Genomic DNA, 22912 nt, shown 5'->3' with positions numbered 1-22912 from the left:
CATCAGGATTTTACAAATTCCTATTCCAGCCCCAAACCAAAGGAGAGAGTATGCAAAGTCACTAAGCACACCGAGGCGGAGACTCCATGGCATTCTACAGATGGTCTCTCTCCAAATAAGAGAGGATGATTGTAGCTAATTTCTAAATCACTGCGAGTTGCATGCACCACCCCGAGAAATGGTAGGGAGCATACATGCAGGGGCCAGACCGCCCTGGTTCAAATCCTGGCTCCACCAGCTGTGTGACCTTAGGCAAGTCACTTAACCCCTCTGTGCCTCCTCATCCATGCAATGAGGGTAAAAACATCCACCACTGGGGATGGATGCAAGAATGCATGCGAGAATGCAAGGAGTTCATGTATGTGCAAGTACCTCGTGCCTGGCACTTAGTAAGCACTCTGCACGTGGTGGCTAGCATTACTGAAGGTTCAAAATGACAACAGCCTTCTGATTTTTATGCATTATGAAAGTCACACATCCCTTCTATAAAACATGAAGATAATATGTAAAAGCATAAGGAGAAAAAACGCACTTCAAGCCCTCAGCACAGTAACCAGCAGCTCTACCGACAAATAACCCAACTACCATGCCGACTACACGCTGTCTCGGGCGTGCGCACACGAACACGCACACACGCACGCACACGCACACACGCGCGCACCATTCATTTTTAAACAAAAGTTGGGATTCTACATGCTATGTTTCAGATCACTTTTTTCAAATAACACATCATGATTATATGCTTATGTCATGAAACACAGATGCACACCACCATGTTAACGCCACAGAACATTCTATGGTGGGGATATACCATATTTTATGAAATGACTTCCCTTTTGGAGTTCATTTAGAATTTTCCCCGGTTTCCTTTCATATAAATAATGCTTCGGTGAACACCCTTTTCCCTTACCTTCAGATGCATGCTTACTAAACTTTCAGATGTATTCCTGCAAGAGGAACCATTACATTCAAAAGATGAACTTTTAAATGTTGGACACCTTGTAGCCAAAATGCTCTCAAAAAGGCTGATCAGGTTATTCATTTTTAAATATAATTTGGGCAAGAAATTATTCCACAATTACCAAAGAAACACATTAATATCTCATGAATTATTACTATCTCAGATGTCTATGGCTAAGTACAGTATTTTTTAAAAAAGGAATATCTCTTTAAGAAAAAAAAAAGAGGGCGCCTGGGTGGCTCAGTTGGTTAAGCGGCTGCGTTTGGCTCGGGTCATGATCCTAGAGTCCCTGGATGGAGTCCCGCATCGGGCTCCCTGCTTGGCAGGGAGTCTGCTTCTCCCTCTGACCCTCCCCCGTCTCATGTGCTCTCTCTCATTCTCTCAAATAAATAAAATCTAAAAAAAGAAAAAAACAATCAAGTTCAAAATACAAAACCATAAAAAATTTAGAAGCCCTAACGAGGATTTTCAGGACAGCTGTGGGTAAAAGCTGCCATACCTGAGAAATCGGAGTGACCACGAGCTGGTCGATGCCGGTCTTGGAATTGTAAACTTTCTGCTTCACAAACCCAGGGTCCACCACATAGTAGATGCCGTCAATAGTCAGTGAGGTCTCTGCGATGTTGGTGGCAATCACGACCTGCAGACAAGAGGGACACAGCTGGACTGAGCCGCCCAGGCTAAGCCCCGAGGTGTGAATCAGGACATCTGACCTCGGACATTTCCCTGAAGGTCTATGCCATTCTCTGCCTCTCTACATGATTAGATAGCACTTAATCTGTTGGGCCTCAAATGGGTGGAAGGGGCGGTACCTTCATCTTAAAGGTCAAGTTGGGCACGGGGTGGTACCTGAGAGGAGAAGTGGAACAGGAAAAAGCAAAGGCCAATCAAAGCCAATTTCATTTGGTGCAAATGGCTACACAGCTCATTTTCTAGATCCAATGTTGATTACTACAATTTTAATTTTCTTGCACCCTGGGAAAGCAGAGATTTCCTGGCATCACATGTACCAGTGCAAAATGAGATTTTTCTTCCCCCATGGGGACATCTGGACTACAAAATGGGCTATTTCTGTATGTGGAACAAGAGAGAGATGCGGTTTTGTTTTGTTTTTTTCCTGATCCTAAAATGAACGAGTCGGCAGAGGAATTTCATGGTTTGTGTGTTTGCAGCATATGTGTGATCTAGAAGATCACTGGTCTCGGCTTGGCACTGCCACTGTTCTTCCACCCAGAGGTTCAGCTAATAAAACACAATCGCTTGGAAAAATCATTGTGAGGAAGCACCAGAACATCCCACCCTGTGCCAGCATCTCACTGGCCCTGAAAGACTTCCACCTGCCACCGCGCTGCAGAGCCCTCTTAAAAAGTCCATGGGGCGCCTGCGGGGCTCAGTCAGTTGAGCGTCTGCCTTCAGCTCAGGTCATGATCCTGGGGTCCTGGGATCGAGCCCCGTATCAGGCTCCCTGCTCAGCGGGGAGTCTGCTTCTCCCTCTCCCTCTGTGCCCTCTCTCTCTCAAATAAATAAAGTCTTTAAAAAATATAAAAAAAAGAAGTCCAATCATCAGGAAGAGAACAGAGGAGGAATCGCCATCCTTCCCCTCCCCAAAGCTGTTCCTCCTCCATGTTTCCCTCCTCGTTACCCTCTTCCATCCAGCTGTTCAAGCCAGAAAACTGGGAGTCATTCCTGACTTCTCCTTGCCCTTCTCCCCTGCACTTCCAGGGACCCATTATGGCTCGTCCATTCTAACGCTTCAGTGTTATTCGAATTCATCCGTCTTCCATTCCTAGGTATGTACTCAAGAGAAATGAAAACATATGTCCGCACAGAAACTTGTAAACAAATGCTCATAACAGCATTACGCATAATAGCTAAAATGTGGAAACAACCTGAATATCCAACAACTAGTGAATGGAAAAACAAAAATGTGGTACATCCACATTCTGGATGTAGAATATCATTCTAGGATAGGATACTGTGCGGCAATAAAAAAAAAAAAAAAGTACTAATACATGCTACAACGTGGATGAAACTTGGAAACATGCTAAGTGAAAGAAACAAGTCACCAAGAACCGCATATTATATTACTCCATTCATATGAACAGAGTCATATGAATAGAGTTTATTCCATCCAGAATAAGCAAATCCAGAAATACAGAAAGTAGATTAGTGGTTTCCAGGGACTGAGCAGAGGGGTGAATGGGGGGTGATTGTTAAGGGGTACCGGGTTTTGTTTGGAGGTCATGAAATTATTCTAAAATTAACTAGTGATTAATGGTTATGATTAATTACCATCAGTAATGGCAATTAATGATCAAACGATTCTGTGAATATACCAAAAGCCACCCAATTGTATGTTTTAAAGGGATGAATTGTATGGTATGTAAATTATATCTGTCAGGCTGTTATTTAAAAAAACCCAACTGTCTCCTCTCCCACTGTCTCATACGCACACCCACGCAGTGAGCTCCAGCTGCTAGAAGGACGCAGCCTCCTGAGACGGCCACACTCTCTTGTCCCGAGGCTATCACAGGCTGTCCTCTCAGAATGCTCGTCCTCCTGCCCTTCTTGCCTAGAGAACAGCCACGTGCTCTTCAGGACGAGCTCAGATCCTTACTTCCTCTAAGAATTCTGGGCAAGGGGCTCCCCCTCGGGGTATCCACAGCCCCAGCAGCTCTTTCACACCATACATTCAAAGCCTGTCTACCAGTGCGTGCCCCACAGCAGAGAGGCCTGGCCTCATACCACAGCCCTGGTGTATACCCCGAAGCCTGGTAGATAGATGCTCAATATCTGTCCAATATAGGAGAGGGTAAGGAGCTGGGGCCACATACAAGATCCTTATTCCTTAACAAACTGGTTGGACTGTTTTCTAAGACATAAAAAAACAAAGCTCGAGTGCACCTTAGGCAATCCCTATTAGGGCCAGGTGCACACACCGCGTGGTTCCAGAGCACACGGGAGCTTCATCCCTGCCCACTGTTACCTTTCTGCTGCCAGGTGGAGCCGGGTCAAAGATTCGGGTCTGCATCTCACTGGGAAGAGCAGAGTACACTGGCAGGATGATCAGCTCTGGAACATCCGGTCCCAGGGATTTCATTCTTTCATAGAGGATCTCGCAAGCGGTATCGATCTCCTCCTGACCAGTCAGGAAGACCAGGATATCACCTAAGAAGAGAACATTGACGTCCTGTGTGTGTGCTCCATAGAAGGCCACAGTGACATGAAAAGAATGCCAAATGATGAAAGACACACTCCTATTCCAACCTCTAATAAATCAAGCAGTTTTCATCTGTCCGTTTTTATTTTGGTTTTTCATTTTAGCGTGTTCTTATTTTTAATATTTTTTGACTTCTAAAAATTTGTGTCTATGTTTATTTGTGTGTGTGTCTACGTTTAAATAGATGCATTTAAACCCTGCCACTGCTTCGAACATGCAAGACTTAGGCTTACAGAGAGACTGATATTTAAAAGGCATTTTTTAAAAGATGAGAGAAAATCGAGCCACGGCAGGACTTTTGACCTAAGAGGGGAAAACGCTCTTTCCTCCCACCTGGTGGTTCTGTTAAGTGGATCTGCATGACCGTGATCAAGCTGGCGTCCAGATAATCTGTCTCAGGTTCCTTTGTGTACAGTATTTCCACTGGGTATGTTCGACCTGGGATGGTGAAGATGGGCGCTTCATAGAAGTACTGAGAAAACTTCACTGCATCCAGTGTGGCTGAGGTGACAATCAGCTTCATGTCCTGCCGTTTCTGAACCGTCTAAAAGGGAAACACAACGTGGATAAGAAGGACTAAAGCGAAAAGGCACAGGGACTCAGATCCGATTCCCCGGACTCAGTCCCCAACAGTGGAAGGGTCACCAAAGAGCACCTAGTTACCTTCTTCAACAATCCGAAGAGCACATCAGTGTGAATGGTTCTCTCGTGCGCCTCGTCCAACATGATGATTGCGTACTGCGTGAGGTCAGGGTCAATCAGGCACTCCCGAAGCAGCATCCCGTCTGTCATGTACTTGATCACTGTCTCTGGGCTGGTGCAGTCCTCAAATCGAATGGTGTAGCCCACCTAAAGCAGAAGCGAAGCTGAAAACCTCAGACACAAACCTCTCCCTTCTGCAATCACCAGGCAAGACTTCAGCCTGGTCAGAACGTTATCTGCAATCTTAACAGGTTAAGAATTTGACCAAAATGTGCAGTGATTTCCTCAAGTAAAATCTGCCTTGGACTTGAAAATAGATTAATGATGACAATGAGAACCCTCTCCCCCTCGGGAGAAACCTGAAGGAAGATAGTACCATTCCCATTTTACAGACAGAGATCTGGGCCTGTACACTCTCTTCCGGCATTTCCAGAACAGCTTCATTACCCACTTACCTCTTGGCCCAAGCAACAACCAAACTCCTCTGACACTCTTTTGGCCACCGACATGGCTGCTACTCTTCTGGGCTGGGTACATCCAATCTTGCCCCGGGACGTGTAGCCTGCCTCCGCCAGGTACTGGGTGATCTGCGTTGTCTTCCCAGATCCTGTCTCTCCAATAACAATCAGGATTTGATTGTCATGGACAGCCTGAAAGCAACAGTATAAATACAGTCATTAAAAATTTTCCACACACTGGGGCGCCTGGGTGGCTCAGTCAGTTAAGCGTCTGCCTTCAGCTCAGGTCACGATCCTAGAGTCCTGGGATGGAGCCCCGCATCAGGCTCCCTGCTCAGCGGGAAGCCTGCTTCTCCCTCTCCCACTCCCCTTGCTTGTATTCCCTCTCTCGCTGTGTCTCTCTCTGTCAAATAAATAAATAAAATCTTAAAAAAAAAAGTCCCACACATTACTCTGGAAGAAAATAATTAATGTTTACATTCTAACACTAAAGAAGAAAAAGGGGATACAATTATAAACGTATGGTAGGATTACAACCAGAGTCTAAGTTATTTTTAATCATGCGTAGAAAAAAATATTAATGGTGATTTTCTATGGGCAATGCTCTTTCTTATTTGAACTGCATGTATAACTTAAATTAAAAACTTGAAACTTTATGGGTATTCTCTTTTTGACTGACGCAACTCTATTTTTTTTAAGATTTTATTTATCCGTTTATTAGAGAGCGAGCGAGAGAGAAACAGCATGAGAGGGGAGAGGGTCAGAGGGAGAAGCAGGCTCCCCGCTGAGCCAGGAGCCCGATGTGGGACTCGATCCCAGGACCCCGGGATCATGACCTGAGCCGAAGGCAGTCGCTTAACCAACTGAGCCACCCAGGCGCCCTCAACTCTATTTTTTAAAATTTTATTGGTTTTCTTAAATTCATAAGAACATTAAGGTTGATGCTAAAAGCATAAACTACCAACCAGATATCCCTGATTTTACATACGTATTTTTTAAGTACTATATGCACACTGTTAAAGAATTCAACAGTAAATAAAAAGGCATATAAAGTGTTCCTGGCGCGCCTGGGTGGCTTAGTTGGTTAAGCATCTGCCTTCAGCTCAGGTCATGATCCCGGAGTTCCGGGATCGAGCCCCAAAACGGGCTCCCTGCTCAATGCCACTGCCAAATCTCCAATACCTCACCCCAGAAGTCATCTTATTTCTACAGCGTTTATAACAGCAAAGGATTGCCATCAACCTATATGTCTATTAATACAGGACTAGTGAAACAAGCCAGAGCACTTCCACAAAACAAAGCATCAAAAAAAAAGGAAGATTTTCTGAGCTATATCACTAAGGAGAAAAAGCAAGATGCAGAACATAGCATGGTATGCTGCCATCTAGAAACATACAGTAGACATAAAACATGTAGCATTTATGCATGCACGTACAGATGTATTTGTACTTGCTTGTATATGTTTGACATAACATTGAAAGGATTCACTAAGAGCTAGTAAACTCGGTTGCCTAGGGAAAGTTTGCTGGTCTTCAAATCCAATCTCCAAAAAATGGAAAAAAGTACCTGCAGCAAAGTCTTGCCCATATGGGATCCCTGGCCAAGCATCCCCATCTGTCTTACTAGCCAGAGATGCTTCTCTGCGCCACACAACACTCGGAACCGCTCCAGGGGCCCCTCTGTCAAACAGGTTTATCTCCTCTTTGGAGAAAAAAAAATGTAGGGGCCCCTGGCTGGCTCAGTCAGCGGAACATGCAACTCTTGATCTCAGGATCATGAGTTCGAGCCCCACACCAGGATGTTTATTTACATAAATAAACCTAAAAAAATGTATAGACTAATATATGTAATATACATTTTAACGTACTTGGATATGTTCTTTTTCCTATCCTCTCTGGAAAAGCCACTTCAAGTGTACACATAGCCGTCCAGCTAATTTCAATTCAAACATGTCATCCTTCTTTTAGAAAACATCGCTACTCCCGCACCAATACATCATAAAGGGGCTTCTCACCTGGACCAGCTGCTCCTTCAGTTTGTAGATGGGCAGGCTCTCTCTCTGCTCAATGATTGACATCTGGGTCTTTTTCCCGTAAGAAGCTTTGTTGCCCCCAAAGGCATGCTTCTTCCACTCGGGAATGTCATTGGGCATCATCCCAATACCCCTCATATTGGCAGCAATCTGCCTGCCTTCCGCTGCAAAGGAAAACAGGCGACTTAGTATTATCCTCAAGCTACCTCGGTGCCCCTGCCCCCAACATTCAACAAATCCCATTTCCCCAGTTGATCCCTCCTGTCTGCTACCTCTGTGTTCAAGCCACCATCCTCTCTCCTCTGTTAGAAAAGCCTCCTACGTCAGCTCAGGTGTCTACACTTGCCCCATCTGATCCATTCTGCAGGGCACCCTCCACAATCCCTTGGAAATGCAACTCTGATCGTGCCCTTCCCCTGTTTAGACCCTGGCAGCATCTACCAGTGGACTCTAGAATTGAGCCCCAATTCCTAAGTCCTGGCCACCCCACCTCATCCCCACCACTCAGCTCACCACTCCAGTCTAGCCACACAGGCCTACTTTCCACCTCACAGCCCCAGCCCAGGACACACGCCCCAAGCTCACTTCATCCCCTCTGACAGACAAAGTCTTATTTATCCTTCAAGTCTCAACTTTCTCAGGGAAGTGACCCATATTACCTGTATTTCTTCACACAGCACTGGTCATGATGTGGTTAGTTAGCTGGTAACTGTCATTAATTTTCATTTTCCCCACTAAACTATAAGCCTCGTAAGAGAAGGGATCATGTCTACTTAATTCACAGCGCACCTCAAGCTCCCCAGTTGCCTCACACAAATTACTAAGCACTTGTTGTGACTGTATCTGGCAGTTACTTAACATTGACTACACAAAGAATTATGTGAAAAAAGAAGCTTCAAAGCTGTATTATCTTTAGCATAAAAAATTCTTGGGGCGCCAGACTGGCTCAGTCGGTAGAGTGTGCGACTCTTGACCTTAGGGTTGTGAGTTCAAGCCCTACACTGGGTGTGGAGACTGCTTAAAAATAAAATAAAATAAAAATTAAAAAGATTTTTTTTTTTTTTTAAGTAAGCTCTATGCCCAACATGGGGCTGAAATCAAGAGTCAGATACTTAACCCACTGAAGGCTCAGATTGTTTTTGAACAGTCCATATGCCCCTCCCAGGGTCTTACCATCAGGCAGAGGATCAACCCAGTGTTTGTTGAGCCCCATGGGAATAGAATCCATCTCTGCTTCCCGCTGGGCCTGCTTGAGTTCCCGCCTTTCTTTGGCTAAGGCACTCTGCATCATTGCTGCTTGGGAGAGGGAACCATCCGGGTTCTAGTGCAACAGAGGACAAACAGCATTAGAATGAGATCTCAGCATGCAGCAAATGTCCAGGAAATAAAATGTAGAGGTTAAGCCCCTTGAATCTAAGAAATGAGACCCACCTGGAAGGACATTCATCTCAATGTACTAAACTACATTGAAGGAACTGGGGCTGCTGGCTTGAAGATGAGAACCCCAAGAGAGATGGGACACACAAGAAAGGGGTAAGACTTCTGTATGGTCCCAAGAACTAAAATTAGGACCAACATGGCTGTCTCGGTAAGAGAGATTTCGGGTCCGCCTAAAGAAGAGCTAATGATCAGATCTCTCTGAAGATGGAATAGGTCTCCTTAAGGGCTGGCGAATTCCCTTGTCACCAACAAGGTCAAGCAGACAGAAAACCACAGGGGAGGAATGCTGCAGAAGGGTACGTGAGTGAATTACAAGCACTGTATGGGTGACTGGACTGGAAGACCTTTAAAATACCCTCTTCCAAACCTAAAAAGGTATAGCTTTCCATGAGTTCTTCTCTTCACAGCCCTGCCATCCACAGCACCCAGTGCTATAGCTTTCTACTGAGGGCCAGCCCCAACTGGTCAAGTGAGCCCTTCAAAACTGCCTTGGAATCTGCAAGGGCAGTAATAGTAGATCAAGCTCTCCTATTTCCTCCTTTCTTCCCAAAATAGAGCAGAATGAGAGCAAAAGAATTAAAAAGGCAAACGTAACAAAACCAAGTCAATCACCCTTTAAAACAAAAACATTCTAGACCCTGACCAACAGTCAATACTACCTTCCAGCCTGAGTTCTGCTTCCACAAATGTAATAGCCTGCTCTGAGAAATTAACTGAACAGTTATTTTAAGAAAAGAAATTCACTCGGCACACCCAGGTTAGAGGTCCATCATTTCTCACCTTAACAATTTTAATAGGGCTCATGTCCATGCTTTGCTTGGTGTGCCCTCTCAGGAATGGAGGCTCTTCCTCAACCAGTTCGATCTCAAGATCTTCATCTAAAAATCCCCCCAAAAGAAGAATTAGAAAAAAAACTAAGAGAGAAATAACCTAATCATTTTCACCAAAACAAATGATTTCCATGGGCACCAGTGATCTTTATCAAAGACAGCTCCCAAGATCCAAAACCCAGCAATTCAAGTGAAACTCTAATAGAGAGGACTGTTTCTCCTGCCCTCCAGGTACTTCTGGGCATTTATGCTCTGACTGAAGAAATGATCAGAGGAGCCACCTTCAAAAGAAGTTAAGCCTATGGAAAAATGTGGTCTAACATTCTACACGGTCCTAAGGTATTTGCCATCCAACTTCATTATGGAGTAACTTAACCCACAACAGACTGGCAAAAAAATTAGGTTGAACAACTGGACATACCAAATGTCCGCAAGGATGTGGAGCAACAGAAGCCCACACTTATGATAGAAGCGTAAATGGGGGGGTGCCTGGTTGGCTCAGTTGGTAGAGCATAAGACTCTTGATCTTGGGGTTGTGAGTTCAAGCCCCATGTTAAATGTAAAGATTACTTAAAAATAAAATCTTAAGGGCGCCTGGGTGGCTCAGTTGGTTAAGCGTCTGCCTTCGGCTCAGGTCATGATCTCAGGGTCATGAGATTGAGCCCAGTGTCAGGCTCCATGCTCAGCATGGAGTCTGCTTGAGATTCTCCCTCTCCCTCTGCCCCTCCCCACACTCACATTCTCTCTTTCAAAATAAATAAAATCTACAAGTACATTTTTTTTAAGATTTTATTTTTGAGAGAGAGCGTGAGCAGGAGTGGGGGGTAGCGGCAGAGGGAGAAGCAAACTCCCTGCTGAGCAGGGAGCCTAATGTGGGACTCAAACCCAGGATCCTGGGATCATGACCTGAACCGAAGGCAAATGCTTAACCGACTGAGGCACCCATGAGCCCTCAAAATATATAAAATCTTAAAAACATAAATAAAAACACAGAAACAGCTCATATGCCCATCGAAAGTGAAATGGATAAATTATGGTAAATTTACATACAGAAAACACTACAGAAATGATAACGAAATACAACTATAAAAATCATCATAGATAAATATCAAAAGAATGATAAAAAAAGGAATTAAGTTCAAAAACCAACTAAACGAGGCAGTGGTTAGGAACAGATATTTAGATATGAAAACGCTAAAAACACCAGGGAAATAATTAACACAAAATTTAGGATGGTGGTTACCCAGAGAAGGAAAGAAGAGCATCTAATCAGAGGGGGACAGGTAAGGGTTTCAAAGGTGCAGGTAAAATTCCACATAACCTGGATAGTAGGTACATAGTGTTCACTTATTACTGTTATATAAATTTGATGTCCCATTGTTGGATTTCACAATTTTTAAACACTGTTAATAGGCTGAGTTAAAAGTTGTTTCCATGGCAACTCAGAGATAATCTAATTGGACCCACGGTCTTTAGAACAATTAAGAATATCAGATAAAAAAAAAAAGAATTATCAGATGAAATTTACTACCCAAAATACAACTCTTTATATCCTGAACACATAACATAGGGGTGCCTGGGTAGCTCAGTCAGTTGTGTCCAACTCTTGGTTTTGGCCCAAGTCATGATCTCAGGGTCGTGAGACTGAGCCCCGAGTTGGGCTCTGTGCTCAGTAGGGAGTCTGCCTGAAATACTCTCTCTCCCTCTGCCCCTCCCCCAACTTGCTCAGCATGCACACGCTCTTGCTCTCTCTCTCTCTAAAATAAATACAATCTTAAAAAAAAAAGTACCATGACCAAAAAGTACAATATATAAATGTCTGTCAGAAAAATGCATTTTCTGCTTCCATCCTGGAGGAACCTGGTTCTCAGGATCCATGATCCTACTTGATCCAAGTAGCTAGTTACCTTCTTCATCATCCACTTTAGGGAGAATGCCAGTCTCTTCATCAAAGTCCGGAAACTCTTCTTTGGAAAGGACATTGGCAGCAATCATCTAGTGGAAGGACAGAAGGCAGCACTTGTAACCTGCTAGGATCGAAACCCTTCCTTTGTAGGAGTTAATACAGAGGTTCCACATAGGAAACCTGGGTTTTTTTCTCTTCTGCCCCGGGACTGCAGGACCTCAAACATCATCTATCCCATCCCTAGGGGGCACAGCCTGGTGCCTAAAAGTAGGGCTCAAGGGTCTCACCCCCAGGAATTGTTACCTGCTCCTTCCCGGGTTTCCCCAGCACTGTGCACATTCCCGGTTTTACAACATCCAACTGTGACAATGATGTTTCCATTATCTCCTCCACTGGACTTTGAGTTCCTCAGGAGTAAGGAACCATGATACATTCACCTCTGTAGCCCTAGCATCTACTCAGTGCCTGGCGCCCCGTGGCTCTGATGTGCACTGACGAGTGGTGAAAACAAGAGCCCAAGCGCTTCCTTTAATCCCCACAATGCCCCCCTGGCCCTGTTTCACAGATGAGGGCACTGAGGCACAAAGAAGTCAAGTAGCTTGGCTCAAGATCACACAGCTAGTAAGCGGCCAGAAATCACCCCAGGCCACTGAGCTCCAGGGCTCACCCTCCTAACTAGTAAGACATATGCAGAATGATTGTGTGGCCATAACGGCAAATGGCCCCAACCTGTTTGATCTCCCACTTCTCCGGGTCAGAGATGCGGGTAAGGCGCTTGCGCTCCAGTGAATCATCCTCTACTTCAGGGGCACTGACGAGGGAGAGGTGAGTAGGTCTGTCCGGATTCCTCATGGAGGTCTCCTCATTGGTCTCCCCAACAAGATTTCGTCGTCGATTGGGGTTTAGATCTTCTCCAGTCTCTTGATCCACATCCTAAAGCACATATAAAATATAGGAACTAACTCATTCTCTGTCCTCTTATGTTTCCTTGGCCATCAGATGCAGAAACAGACTGGATATCTCACCTACCTTCATGCTCAGACTGGTCTTGGTCCCAGTGAAGGACAGTACTTTGACCTTCACCCTCTGGCCTTTGCTCACCACATCAGCCACATTGGCCACACGGCCTTCTCGACGGAGCTCAGAGATGTGCACCAGGCCTTCCCACCGCTTCCTAAGGGGAAGTCACACACATCTGCAGCATCCCTAAAGTACTTTTCCCCAACCGATTTCCACCCTTGCTGGAACTCAACAATAGGAAGTGGTCTTAAATACAAAAACTTGAGAGAAAAGTACCAAGAAGGTGGTCAAAAAATAAAATAGTGGGGCGCCTGGGTGGTACAGTCAGTTAAGTGTCTGACTCTGTTTTGGTTCAAGTTGTGATCTCAGGGTTGTGAGATCGAGCCCGGCATTGGGCTCCACACTGAGCATGGAGTCTGCTTGTCCCTCTCCCTCTACTACTCCCCCCACCCCTGCGCATTCTGTCAAATAAACAAAATCTTAAAGGAAAAAAAAAAAGTCAAACTCTAACAACCTGATATGGTTGATTTGATTAAAGCGGCACTAATCATAACTTTTTAGAATGTGAAAATCCCCAGTGTTAAGAGAAATTCTGCCCATCACAGATGTGAAAGAAGAGTACCAGCCATTACCTTAATCCCTCCAGCTGCACAAAGCATCCAAACTGCATGATGCTGGTAACTTTGCCATTGTAAATGTCTCCGATGGCAGGCTCTTCTGGAGGAGGGCGGTCCACATGCTTATCCCGCCATCTGTCCAGATTCCTTTCCCCATACTTGTCCCGGTCCTTCCTGTCTTTAGGGGGACTCTGACTTCTGCTCCTTGACCGATACCTAGACTTCCCTTTATTCCTCTCCCGGGTCCTGGAACGTGACCGGGAGCGGGACCGGTGTCTCCTCTTGTGGTCTCTATCACGGTCTCGGTCTCTGTCTCGGTCCCGCTCTCGGTCACGTTCTCGGTCCCGGTCCCGGCTCCGGCTCCGCTTCTTCTTCTTCGTCTTGTCCCTAACAAAGCAACAAACACCTGTTTGAAAAAGAAACCAGCCCAATTTCATCTCTGCATCCCCAAGCACCCAGCACAGCTCCACACACATCAGGTGCCTACTAAGCATCAAAGTGAATTAGAGTTTCTCTAACTGTGGCACCCCTGTAGGCCAATAAAGGATGAGGTCACAAACATATTCAGGCTCCTTCGATCCAGACTTCTATCTTACGGACAACTTAGCATTTGCTGCGTCAATACTCTTTGCAGGGAGCAATGAAGTAGATCTAACAATGTGGTACATGGCCAGTCTAGATTCTGTAAACTTGCCCAAAATTTTGCTTAGTGGATCCACAAAATTCAACTATCACAGTACCCTAAACCTCCAAAGGCTAAGACGCTAAGAACAAACCGGTGCTCAGCATCTCTCTGCTTCTCCTGGCCCGCTGCACTGGGCATCAAGGCCTCCAGTTCCTTCAGGACATCCACAGCGACTTTCACATCATCCTCATCCAGCATGGTCTGTAACAGCAGCGACCGGCAGAGTCAGGAGAGGGGGAGAAAATCATGTGAGAATCTGCACTCCAGATCCATCCACATTACTCCAGCCCCTAGATCACTGACCACTTTATGTGAAGGAAGCAGAAGCAGGTGGAGATTTCGAGCACAATTTGAGAGAGAGGCAGAAGGAATGAGCAAAGGCTCACTACTACATTTGGCAAATTCCCTTTGTCCTTCATACAAGCCTACCGAGGGCAATCAGCCTAACCACCCTTCCAGTGAAAGCATCCAAGTGATGATTATAAATAGAAAATAGATGTTAAGGGGCGCCTGGGTGGCTCAGTCGGTTAAGCGTCTGCCTTCGGCTCAGGTCATGATCTCAGGGTCCTGGGATCAAGCCCAGAATCAAGCCCTGCTTGGCAGGGAGTCTGCTTCTCCCTCTCCCTCTGCCCCTCCCCCTGCTTATGCACTCTCAGGCGCACATGCTCTCTCTCCCTCTCTTTCTCTCCATCTCAAATAAATAAAATCTTTTAAAAAATAAATAAATAAAAATAGAAACACTTAAAAAATTAGACCTTCTAACATGTAATAGAGCAAAAAAATCTAATTTCACGTATCAGGTATCTGTTCTAGAGCTATTTCATACTTATTTCATATCCCTAATCACTGCTCCCCACAATTCTCAATCCCATTTCCCTCAAACACCATTCTCTGAACTGTAATACTATTCTTTGCATAGTGCATACTCAGAGAGTGATCCAACACTTTTAATTCAAAAAATATATTACAATGAACACAAACTTAAAACTAGGAACTGATGAGACAAAAGGGACAGCGATGGGGGAAACACCCAGTTATAGTAGGCATTCCCAAAATGGTATCAGTACCCGGACAGAAGGGTTGTCTGGCTGGCAAAGGACTGGGAAGAGTTCCTTCAGCTTTTCTTTTCCAGTTTTGGGTTTAACAACTGGATCTTGTTTCATCAAAGCACATAAAGGGATTAAAAGAAAAAAACAATATATTTAAGATTTTTAACAAAGAACCTCAATATCAGATTTGCATCAAACTAAAAACTGAATATGGCATTTTTCTACAAATTACTCACATATTACTATAAATATAATTTAATTTCCTAAAAATAACACGATGACAAAACCCTCGACAAACTATCTGGGCATGTGGTGGAGGGTGTTGGGGGGAAACATCAGAATTCGCTTGGTTAGTTATGTCTTATGAGTTTAATTTTAAGTCATTTGTAAAACTTTACTAGACTGTGTACTTGGCTCAGGACAGGGAAAGAACACAATTTACAGGATGCTCACACTCTAAACCGTTCTGGAGGCTAAGCGCAGACAGACACTCTACTCACCTTTACTAGTAGAAGGCTTTGCTGGAGGCCGCATGGTTTGTATGAGGCGCAGCAAGTTACTAATAAGAGAATCCTTTGAAAAGAAACAGAACAAAAATTATCAGCCCCTGAATTATTGCTTAAAAACACTGGTTTTAGGGGCACCTAGGTGGCACTGTCCGTTGAGCATCTGACTCTTGGTTTTGGCTCAAGGTCATGAGATTGAGCCCCATGTTGGGCTCCATGCTCAGCTTGGGGTTAAGATTCTCTCTCTCCCTCTGCCTCCCCGCCACATACACATGCGCTTTCTCTCTCTCTCACTCTCTCTAAAATAAATACATCTTAAAAAAAGAAAAAAACTAAGAAAAGGTGGTTGTATACCTGAATGGAGCTAACTGGAACAAATGAAGCACAGAGTATCAATTTGATGGGCATGAACCTAGCAAATAGCTTCAGAGAAAGCTGATATTTAGGACTCTTTGGGGGGAAAAGTAATTTAGTTCCATTCAACCATTTTTATTTTCCACTGTTTAGAATTACTTTCAAAACCTAGACTCTTTTGTTTTTGACTTTGGATTCAGAGAACAAGAATATAAACACTCAGGGGTGCCTGGGTGGCTCAGTCGTTAAGCGTCTGCCTTCGGCTTGGGTCATGATTCCAGGGTCCTGGGATCGAGCCCCGCATCGGGCTCCCTGCTCAGTGGGAAGCCTGCTTCTCCCTCTCCCACTCCCCCTGCTTGTGTTCCTTCTCTCGCTGTGTCTCTCTCTGTCCAATAAATAAATAAAATCTTAAAAAAAAAAAAAAAGTGTATAGCACTGAGCAAGCACTTGATACAAAAAAAAAAAAAAAAAGAAAAAAAGAATATAAACACTCATAAAGACTTCATGATGGAAATCCTGCCCCATTTTCCTAGAAAGGTATTGCAGGAAATCCGGTTGTATCACCACTGCTCAGTGGCATGAAAACATTACACACTTAATGGTTTCTTTGATTGGTATGTAAAAATTATCTCCTTTCTCCATCAAAATCCTATGTGAAATCCTATCAAAATTTCAGTAGTGACATTAAAACAAAACAGGGGTCTCCAGGTACACATACCGTGAATTCGGCACCATTTTTGACCAGAGAAGCCTTAAAAGTGTCAAAGGTGGTATTTTTCTCAGCAAGACTGATCACAAACTCAGCTGCAAAGGAGAAAAGGGATTAAAACTGGAATGGAGACTAGTAAAAAAACCACTTTCAAGTACATTAAAAGCAAAACCAATTGGCCTATCCAACCGTCATAAAAACAAAAGAGCACCATCCAGTGAGAGTAAAGAGAATTTAGAGTACCAAGATTATTATCCAGGTATGTTCCAGTTAATTTTTAGAAATGCAAAGAAGATATTACTAGAGAATGGCTCACCAGGCCCTTCAGTGCATCAAAGGGAGAAATATCTCCCTCCCTCTCCAGATCATCATACTCTTCTCATGAGACTAGTAGCTGTGCACATTGCCATACAGACTCCAGAGGTAACAATGCCCAAAAGCAAGAGCCCTCTTTTCCCCGCCCCTCATGGACGTACACAGTAGGATGCTTTCTACAGTTTCAGGAAGGTCAGACCCAATCCATCCACGGGAGTCAGGCAGCTGCTGGGTGGTGCAGTCTCCAAGTTAAATCAAAGACTCACTTGCCCCCCAAATTTCTCTCTACAAACCTGCCCAGTGTTTGAAATGTCTAATATTAGAGCTATTTATTAAGTAAGAGACTTACGGAAGAAAAGTGCATTTTATGAGGGGCTGAGATAATAAGCCTCACGCTGTGAAGAAAATGGTAATGATTTCATCCTGATTTTAAACCTAAAACATAACAATAATAGCATGGGGGCACCTGGGTGGCTCAGTCATTGGGCATCTGCCTTCGGCTCAGGTCATGATCCCAGGGTCCTGGGATCAAGTCCCGCATTAGGCTCCCTGCTCCACGGGAAGCCGGCTTCTCCCTCCCCCACTCCCCCTGCTTGTGTTCCCTCTCTCGCTGTGTTTCTCTCTGTCAAATAAATAAAATCTTTAAAAAAAAAAAAAACAACAAACAATAATAGTATGGAGGATCTGGATAACGAACATAAACTAGTGCTACCATACCAATTCCAAGCTGGCATTTGCCTTTACCTTTTCGATGACATTAAGTGAAAGCCAAATGCCATGGGGCTACATGGACACAGCTTATGCATAACAATGCCAACGGTTAACGCTCTGTGACCACCTGCCACATGCCCAGCAAACACTATGCTAAGTGCTTCACGGGAGTTATCCCCAGGATCCTCACAACAACCCTCATTGGTAGGTACCATTATTATCCTTTTTTTTTTTTTTGCAGATGAGGAGGCTAAGGGTTGGAGATGCTGACCTACCCAATAATAACTGGTGGAGCCAGGATTGGAACCCAGGAAATCTGACTTCTGAGCCCACATTCTGTAGAGAAATGTGGAGGGAAAAGTAAGTCACATGGTGCTAGGCATGCAAAGCTCTAGAGACTATTCCAAAGCAATCAGCAGCATATTCACACTGCAGCTGTCATTAATCAGGTCTTTTTTTTTTTTAATTTTCAGAATTATATGGGGGCATCATTAAATTAACTGAACTATCAAGATTTTTTTTTTTTTTTAAGTGAGCTCTACACCCAATGTGGGGCTGGAACTCACGATCCGGAGATCAACAGTCACATGTTTTACCAACTGAGCTAGCCAGGTGCCCCAAAGATGAATTAGTAGTTAAAAACAAGTTCAGTGCTGAAAACAGGAAAAATAATGACACTGATTTAAGTGATAATACATCAGGGTGCTTGGGTGGCTCATTCGGTTAACTGTCTTGACTCTTGATTTCAGCTCAGGTCATGATATCGGGGTGGTGAGATCAAGCCCTGCGTCGGGCTCTGCGTTGGGTGTGGAGTCTGCTTAAGATTCTCTCTCTCCCTCTGTCCCTCCCCACCCATCTCCCAAAAAAAAAAAAAAAAAAAGATAATACATTAAGGCCAAAATCAAAAGAATCAAGTCAATAAATAAAACATAAAAGTAGCAAATATACACCTTTTAGTTATTAAAATCTCTCTGGCAATTTAGTTTCAACAGAACAATACTATCTAGGGCGCCTGGGTGGCTCAGTTGGTTGAGCGACTGCCTTCGGCTCAGGTCATGATCCTGGAGTCCCGGGATCGAGTCCCGCATCGGGCTCCCTGCTCGGCGAGGAGCCTGCTTCTCCCTCTAACCCTCCCCCCTCTCAGGTACTCTCTCTCTCTCATTCTCGCTCTCTCAAATAAATAAATCTTTAAAAAAAAAAAAAAGAACAATACTATCTATCACATTTTTCCAACTTTAGTAACTTTAATGTTACTAGTTTTATAAATCTGTGTTTAACACTGTGATATTGTGATTTATAAGAAGAAATATGTGTTTGGTATTCATCCCCTTTCCAAGCACAGCACTCCTAAAAACCCTTGGAATTTCCAAAGTGTGGAAAGTGAAAAAGGTCTTCTGTTACATTAAGGAGATGACTTTAGGAAAGCTCCTAAATAAGGGTGAGGCTGAGGGCTAGTTGCCATGGAAACCAGCCATGTGTTTGCAGGCTGGAACTTTCAACCCCACCCCTGACCTCTGGAGAGAGGAAAAGGGGCTGGAAATTGAATTCTTTTACCAATGGCCAACGATTTAATCAATTATGCCTTTTTTTCCCCCAATTATGCCTATTATAACGAAGCCTCCACAAACACCCAAAAGGACTGGGTATGGAGAGCTAGTGGGGAGGTGAACACATGGAGATTTGAGGACAGTGGGGCACTTAGAGAGCCTGGAAGCTCCTCAATCTTTCCCACATACCTTGCCCTATGCAGCTCTTCCATCTGGCTGTCCCTGAGTTATATCCTTTTATAATAAACCGGTAGGGGCGCCTGGGTGGCTCAGTCGTTAAGCGTCTGCCTTCAGCTCAGGTCATGATCCCGGGGTCCTGGGATCAAGCCCCGCATCGGGCTCCCTGCTCCGCGGGAAGCCTGCTTCTCCCTCTCCCACTCCCCCTCGTGTTCCCTCTCTCACTGTGTCTCTCTCTGTCAAAAAAAAATAAAATAAAATCTTTATAATAAACCGGTAATCTAGTAAGTAAAATGTTTCTGAGTCCTGGGACCCACTCTAGCAAATTAATCAAACCCAAGGGGTGGGGGGTAGGGTCATTGGAACCTCTGATCTATAGTGACTGGGTCAGCACAAGTTGACAACCTGACCTTGCAAATGGCATCTGAAGTTTGGGGTGGGGCAGTCTTATAGGTCTGAGTCCTTAACCTGTGGGATCTGATTCTATCTCCAGGTAGACAGTGTCAAAACTCAGTTCAATGTAGGATACCAGCTGGTGTCACAGAACTGCTTAGCAGTACTGGCAAAAAACACACATCACAAATGGTGTCAGGGGCGCCTGGCTTAGTCGGAAGAGTGTGCCACTCTTGATCTCAGGTTCGTGAGTTCAAGCCCCACGCTGGCCATAGAAATTAAATAAATAAATATTTTTAATAAATAAATGGTGTCAAAATTACAAACAGAAGAAAACATATTTGTGGTTCATTTGCAAATTAAATGGGGTCTTCAGTTACATATATGCTAGAAAATTATGGAGTTTATACCTCATTTTATTTTTGTATATAATGAGGTTAACATCATAACGATTTAACACTGGCTCAGTAAACGTTTGCTGAACGAAGGAACATACAACCCAGACAGCAAACTACAAGATTGTCACTCATTACCATCTAAAAGAGAAGGAGAATGAAGAAAAATGATACAGGACAAGCACACCTTGACTGGGAAGCAAGAAAAAAATGAACTAAAACATACTGGCAGCAGGGCTTCTTCCTAGGTGCAACATGGTAACCCCGAGAAAAACACATCATCCCCATTTCACAGATGAGGAAAACAGCTTCTGGGACATTAGGTATCTTACTCAAGGTCACACATCCAACCTCCCTGACCCCTTTTGTCACATGCCCTTTCCCTTCCATCTCTCCCGTTGATGACTTCATCTTCATTTAGAAAACAGAACAATTAGGGGCGCCTGGGTGGCTCAGTTGGTTGGGCGACTGCCTTCGGCTCAGGTCATGATCCTGGAGTCCCGGGATCGAGTCCCGCATCGGGCTCCCTGCTCGGCGGGGAGTCTGCTTCTCCCTCTGACCCTCCTCCCTCTCATGCTCTCTGTCTCTCATTCTCTCTGTCTCAAATAAATAAATAAAATCTTTAAAAAAAAAAAAAAGAAAACAGAACAATTAAATGGAAGTCTCTCCCTCATCTTCCTACCACCAATCCCTAAACCTATCTGCATCTACGACCACATTCTCTGTCCTCCTTCCTATTAAAATGGATCAAGCATCCCTGTACCTATCAAAGGTCAACCCCTCCACTCATGCTCTTGATTCCACCCATCTCTTTGCTTCCATAAGGACTCCACCTGCCTGTGGCCTTAGCTCTAGCCCCCTGGCCTTTTTCAGTTCCACGTTTTGGTACATTCTGTCCCCAAACGCCTAAAAAGTGGTTGAGAATAGTTAAAGGCAGACTTCAAAAGACTTGGGATTCCAAATTAGGCTCACATTTGGTATATAATTTTGAGGAGGATTACTTAACTACTCAGAGCCTTGTTTTCTTAATCGAAAAACAGGTAATACTATCTCATAGGGTCGTGTGAAGACCAAGTAAGATAATGTAAGTAAAGCACGGTGCATAGTATCCGCCCTGTCAATAAAAGTCGGCCATCATGATCGTCATTACAACGCGGCTGCGGCTGCTGTCGCTGTTAACGCTGTTTAATCAACTAGGGCGGGGGAAGCAAGGAGCAAAGCGACAGCCGCTCCGGGTTTCACTGACAGCTCTAGGCAATGGTTTCTAACAGCTCAGCCCCGAGGGTTCTCAAGGGGGGGCCGCGGGTTCCCTGGGCCCAAGTAGCTGCGACAGAGAGGGAAAGAGACTCACAGGGACACACGCAGTCAGCCCATCAACCCCATTTCTCCTTCCGCTTCCCTCGGCCCCAAGCCCAGAGGCCGCAGGGGCCTCCCCGGGCTTACCCAGATCCTTGTCGTTGATCCCCAGGTGATTGTCCAGCTCGGTGCAAACTTTCGACACTAAAGACAGATACTCGAGTTTGGCGAGTTCTTCCGCGGGGCCTAGGTCCGTGGTGGTGACGGCTCCCGCCAGGGCCACAGCCACCGCCATGCCTACGGCCGCCGCCGCCACCCAGCTCTACAGCCGGCCTTCTGAGCTACTGCGGGCCTGCGCCAGTTTCCACTTCCGGGTCGGCGCACGTCCCTTTTGTTTACAGTAAATTGAAAACTTTAGCAACTTCCCATGACGCAACCGAAGAATCATAGAGATCCGACAGGAAGTGCTTAAGGAAGGGACGGCCGGGTAGGTTACCCTGCACGCCGGCAGCGCCCTCTACAGGACAGCGAGATTCTCAGTCGGCTCTCAGGCCCGGACACGTTCACTTTCAGCGTTCTCCCACCTGCCGTCGGCAGAGGGCGACCGTGGCCTGTGCAAGGGGCGCCAAGGCGGTCACGACCCCCCTCCCCCCCCCCCCCCCCCCCCCGCCTCCTGCGCGCCTGCGCTTTGAAAGAGGAACCCGAATTCAAGCCTGGAAAAAGCCAAGCTTGCTTTACGGCGGTTCCCTCTATTCCCGGAGCTTTGCCGCTTCGTGGCTCCTGACTATCTGGAGCGATTCTGTAACAAGCCAGTAGGCATGGGGCGCCTGGGTGGCTCAGTCGGCTAAACGTCTGCCTTCGGCTCCGGTCATAATCCTGGGGTCCTGGGGTTGAGCCCCACCTCGGGCTCCCTGCTCGGTGTCCACGATCTCAGTTCTCATCCAAACCTCAGGCAGGGGATCCTGCTTCTCCCTCTTCCTCTGCTGCTCCCCCTGCTTGTGTTCTCTCTTTCTCTCTCTCTCCCTGTCAAATAAATGAATAAAATCTTAAAAAAAAAACAAAAAACAGTAGGCGATAGTCTAGTTCTGTTATTAATTCATTTTACAGATAAGGAAACTGACACTCCCACTATCTATCTAAGTGACATTGGGCAAATTAATCTTTGGGGACTCCGGTTTCTTATCTATAAACTGGGATAATGTTCTAACTGGGCTTGGATGATGACTAAATAAGATAATTGTGCAAGGAGCCTGACGCATCGTAAACACACTACAAGTGCCAGTTACTATAATCCTAAGCGTGAGATAATGGTCACTTGTAAAATTCATCTGTCAGGTACAGATCCCCTCAGTCTGAGACCCCAGAGAACCACCTGGCTCGTCTCTTGTGAAAACCGCTTCTCAACTCCGGATTTTCCCGTGCCAACACCCTCAGAACTTGTGCCCCCAAAAAGCAGCTGTGCTGTGAACCTAAGGTCCTAAGCTGGGGTCTCCCAACTTCTATTTCTGGTCTCCATTTTCCTTTGCAACAGCTCTAAGGTGAGGTAAGGATTTTCCCACACTGCACTGTTCTGTGTGATGAATAAGGAA

The 22912-nt window shown here is 45.1% G+C and overlaps 1 protein-coding gene across 2 annotated transcripts in view; it reads right to left on the bottom strand.

The window, feature by feature from the left end:
* The window catches only part of DHX8 (DEAH-box helicase 8), a 29220-nt gene extending 7528 nt beyond the window's left edge, over positions 1 to 21692 (bottom strand). The window contains exons 1-18 of one of the 2 annotated variants that reach the window (XM_064583146.1): positions 21471 to 21611; positions 17791 to 17851; positions 16499 to 16584; positions 15421 to 15493; positions 14939 to 15024; positions 13963 to 14072; positions 13202 to 13573; positions 12579 to 12723; positions 12279 to 12482; positions 11551 to 11638; positions 9594 to 9691; positions 8547 to 8694; positions 7356 to 7537; positions 5339 to 5533; positions 4845 to 5030; positions 4515 to 4725; positions 3948 to 4129; positions 1461 to 1601 (exon numbers count right to left, since the gene is read on the bottom strand). In XM_064583146.1, the coding sequence (XP_064439216.1) occupies positions 1461 to 1601; positions 3948 to 4129; positions 4515 to 4725; positions 4845 to 5030; positions 5339 to 5533; positions 7356 to 7537; positions 8547 to 8694; positions 9594 to 9691; positions 11551 to 11638; positions 12279 to 12482; positions 12579 to 12723; positions 13202 to 13573; positions 13963 to 14072; positions 14939 to 15024; positions 15421 to 15454 (2382 nt within the window). In that variant the 5' untranslated portion in view covers positions 15455 to 15493; positions 16499 to 16584; positions 17791 to 17851; positions 21471 to 21611. Of the gene's footprint in view, positions 1 to 1460; positions 1602 to 3947; positions 4130 to 4514; positions 4726 to 4844; positions 5031 to 5338; positions 5534 to 7355; positions 7538 to 8546; positions 8695 to 9593; positions 9692 to 11550; positions 11639 to 12278; positions 12483 to 12578; positions 12724 to 13201; positions 13574 to 13962; positions 14073 to 14938; positions 15025 to 15420; positions 15494 to 16498; positions 16585 to 17790; positions 17852 to 21470 lie in introns of both variants that reach the window. The other variant, XM_064583145.1, reaches the window with a different exon arrangement.
* Between the last annotated feature and the right edge of the window lie 1220 nt (positions 21693 to 22912).

This window comes from Mirounga angustirostris, unplaced genomic scaffold, assembly GCF_029215605.1.
Source record: "Mirounga angustirostris isolate CCGP_5_RB_7025 unplaced genomic scaffold, mMirAng1.0.hap1 SCAF_17, whole genome shotgun sequence".
NCBI lineage: Eukaryota > Metazoa > Chordata > Mammalia > Carnivora > Phocidae > Mirounga > Mirounga angustirostris.
This window is presented reverse-complemented; position numbering and strand designations above follow the sequence as displayed.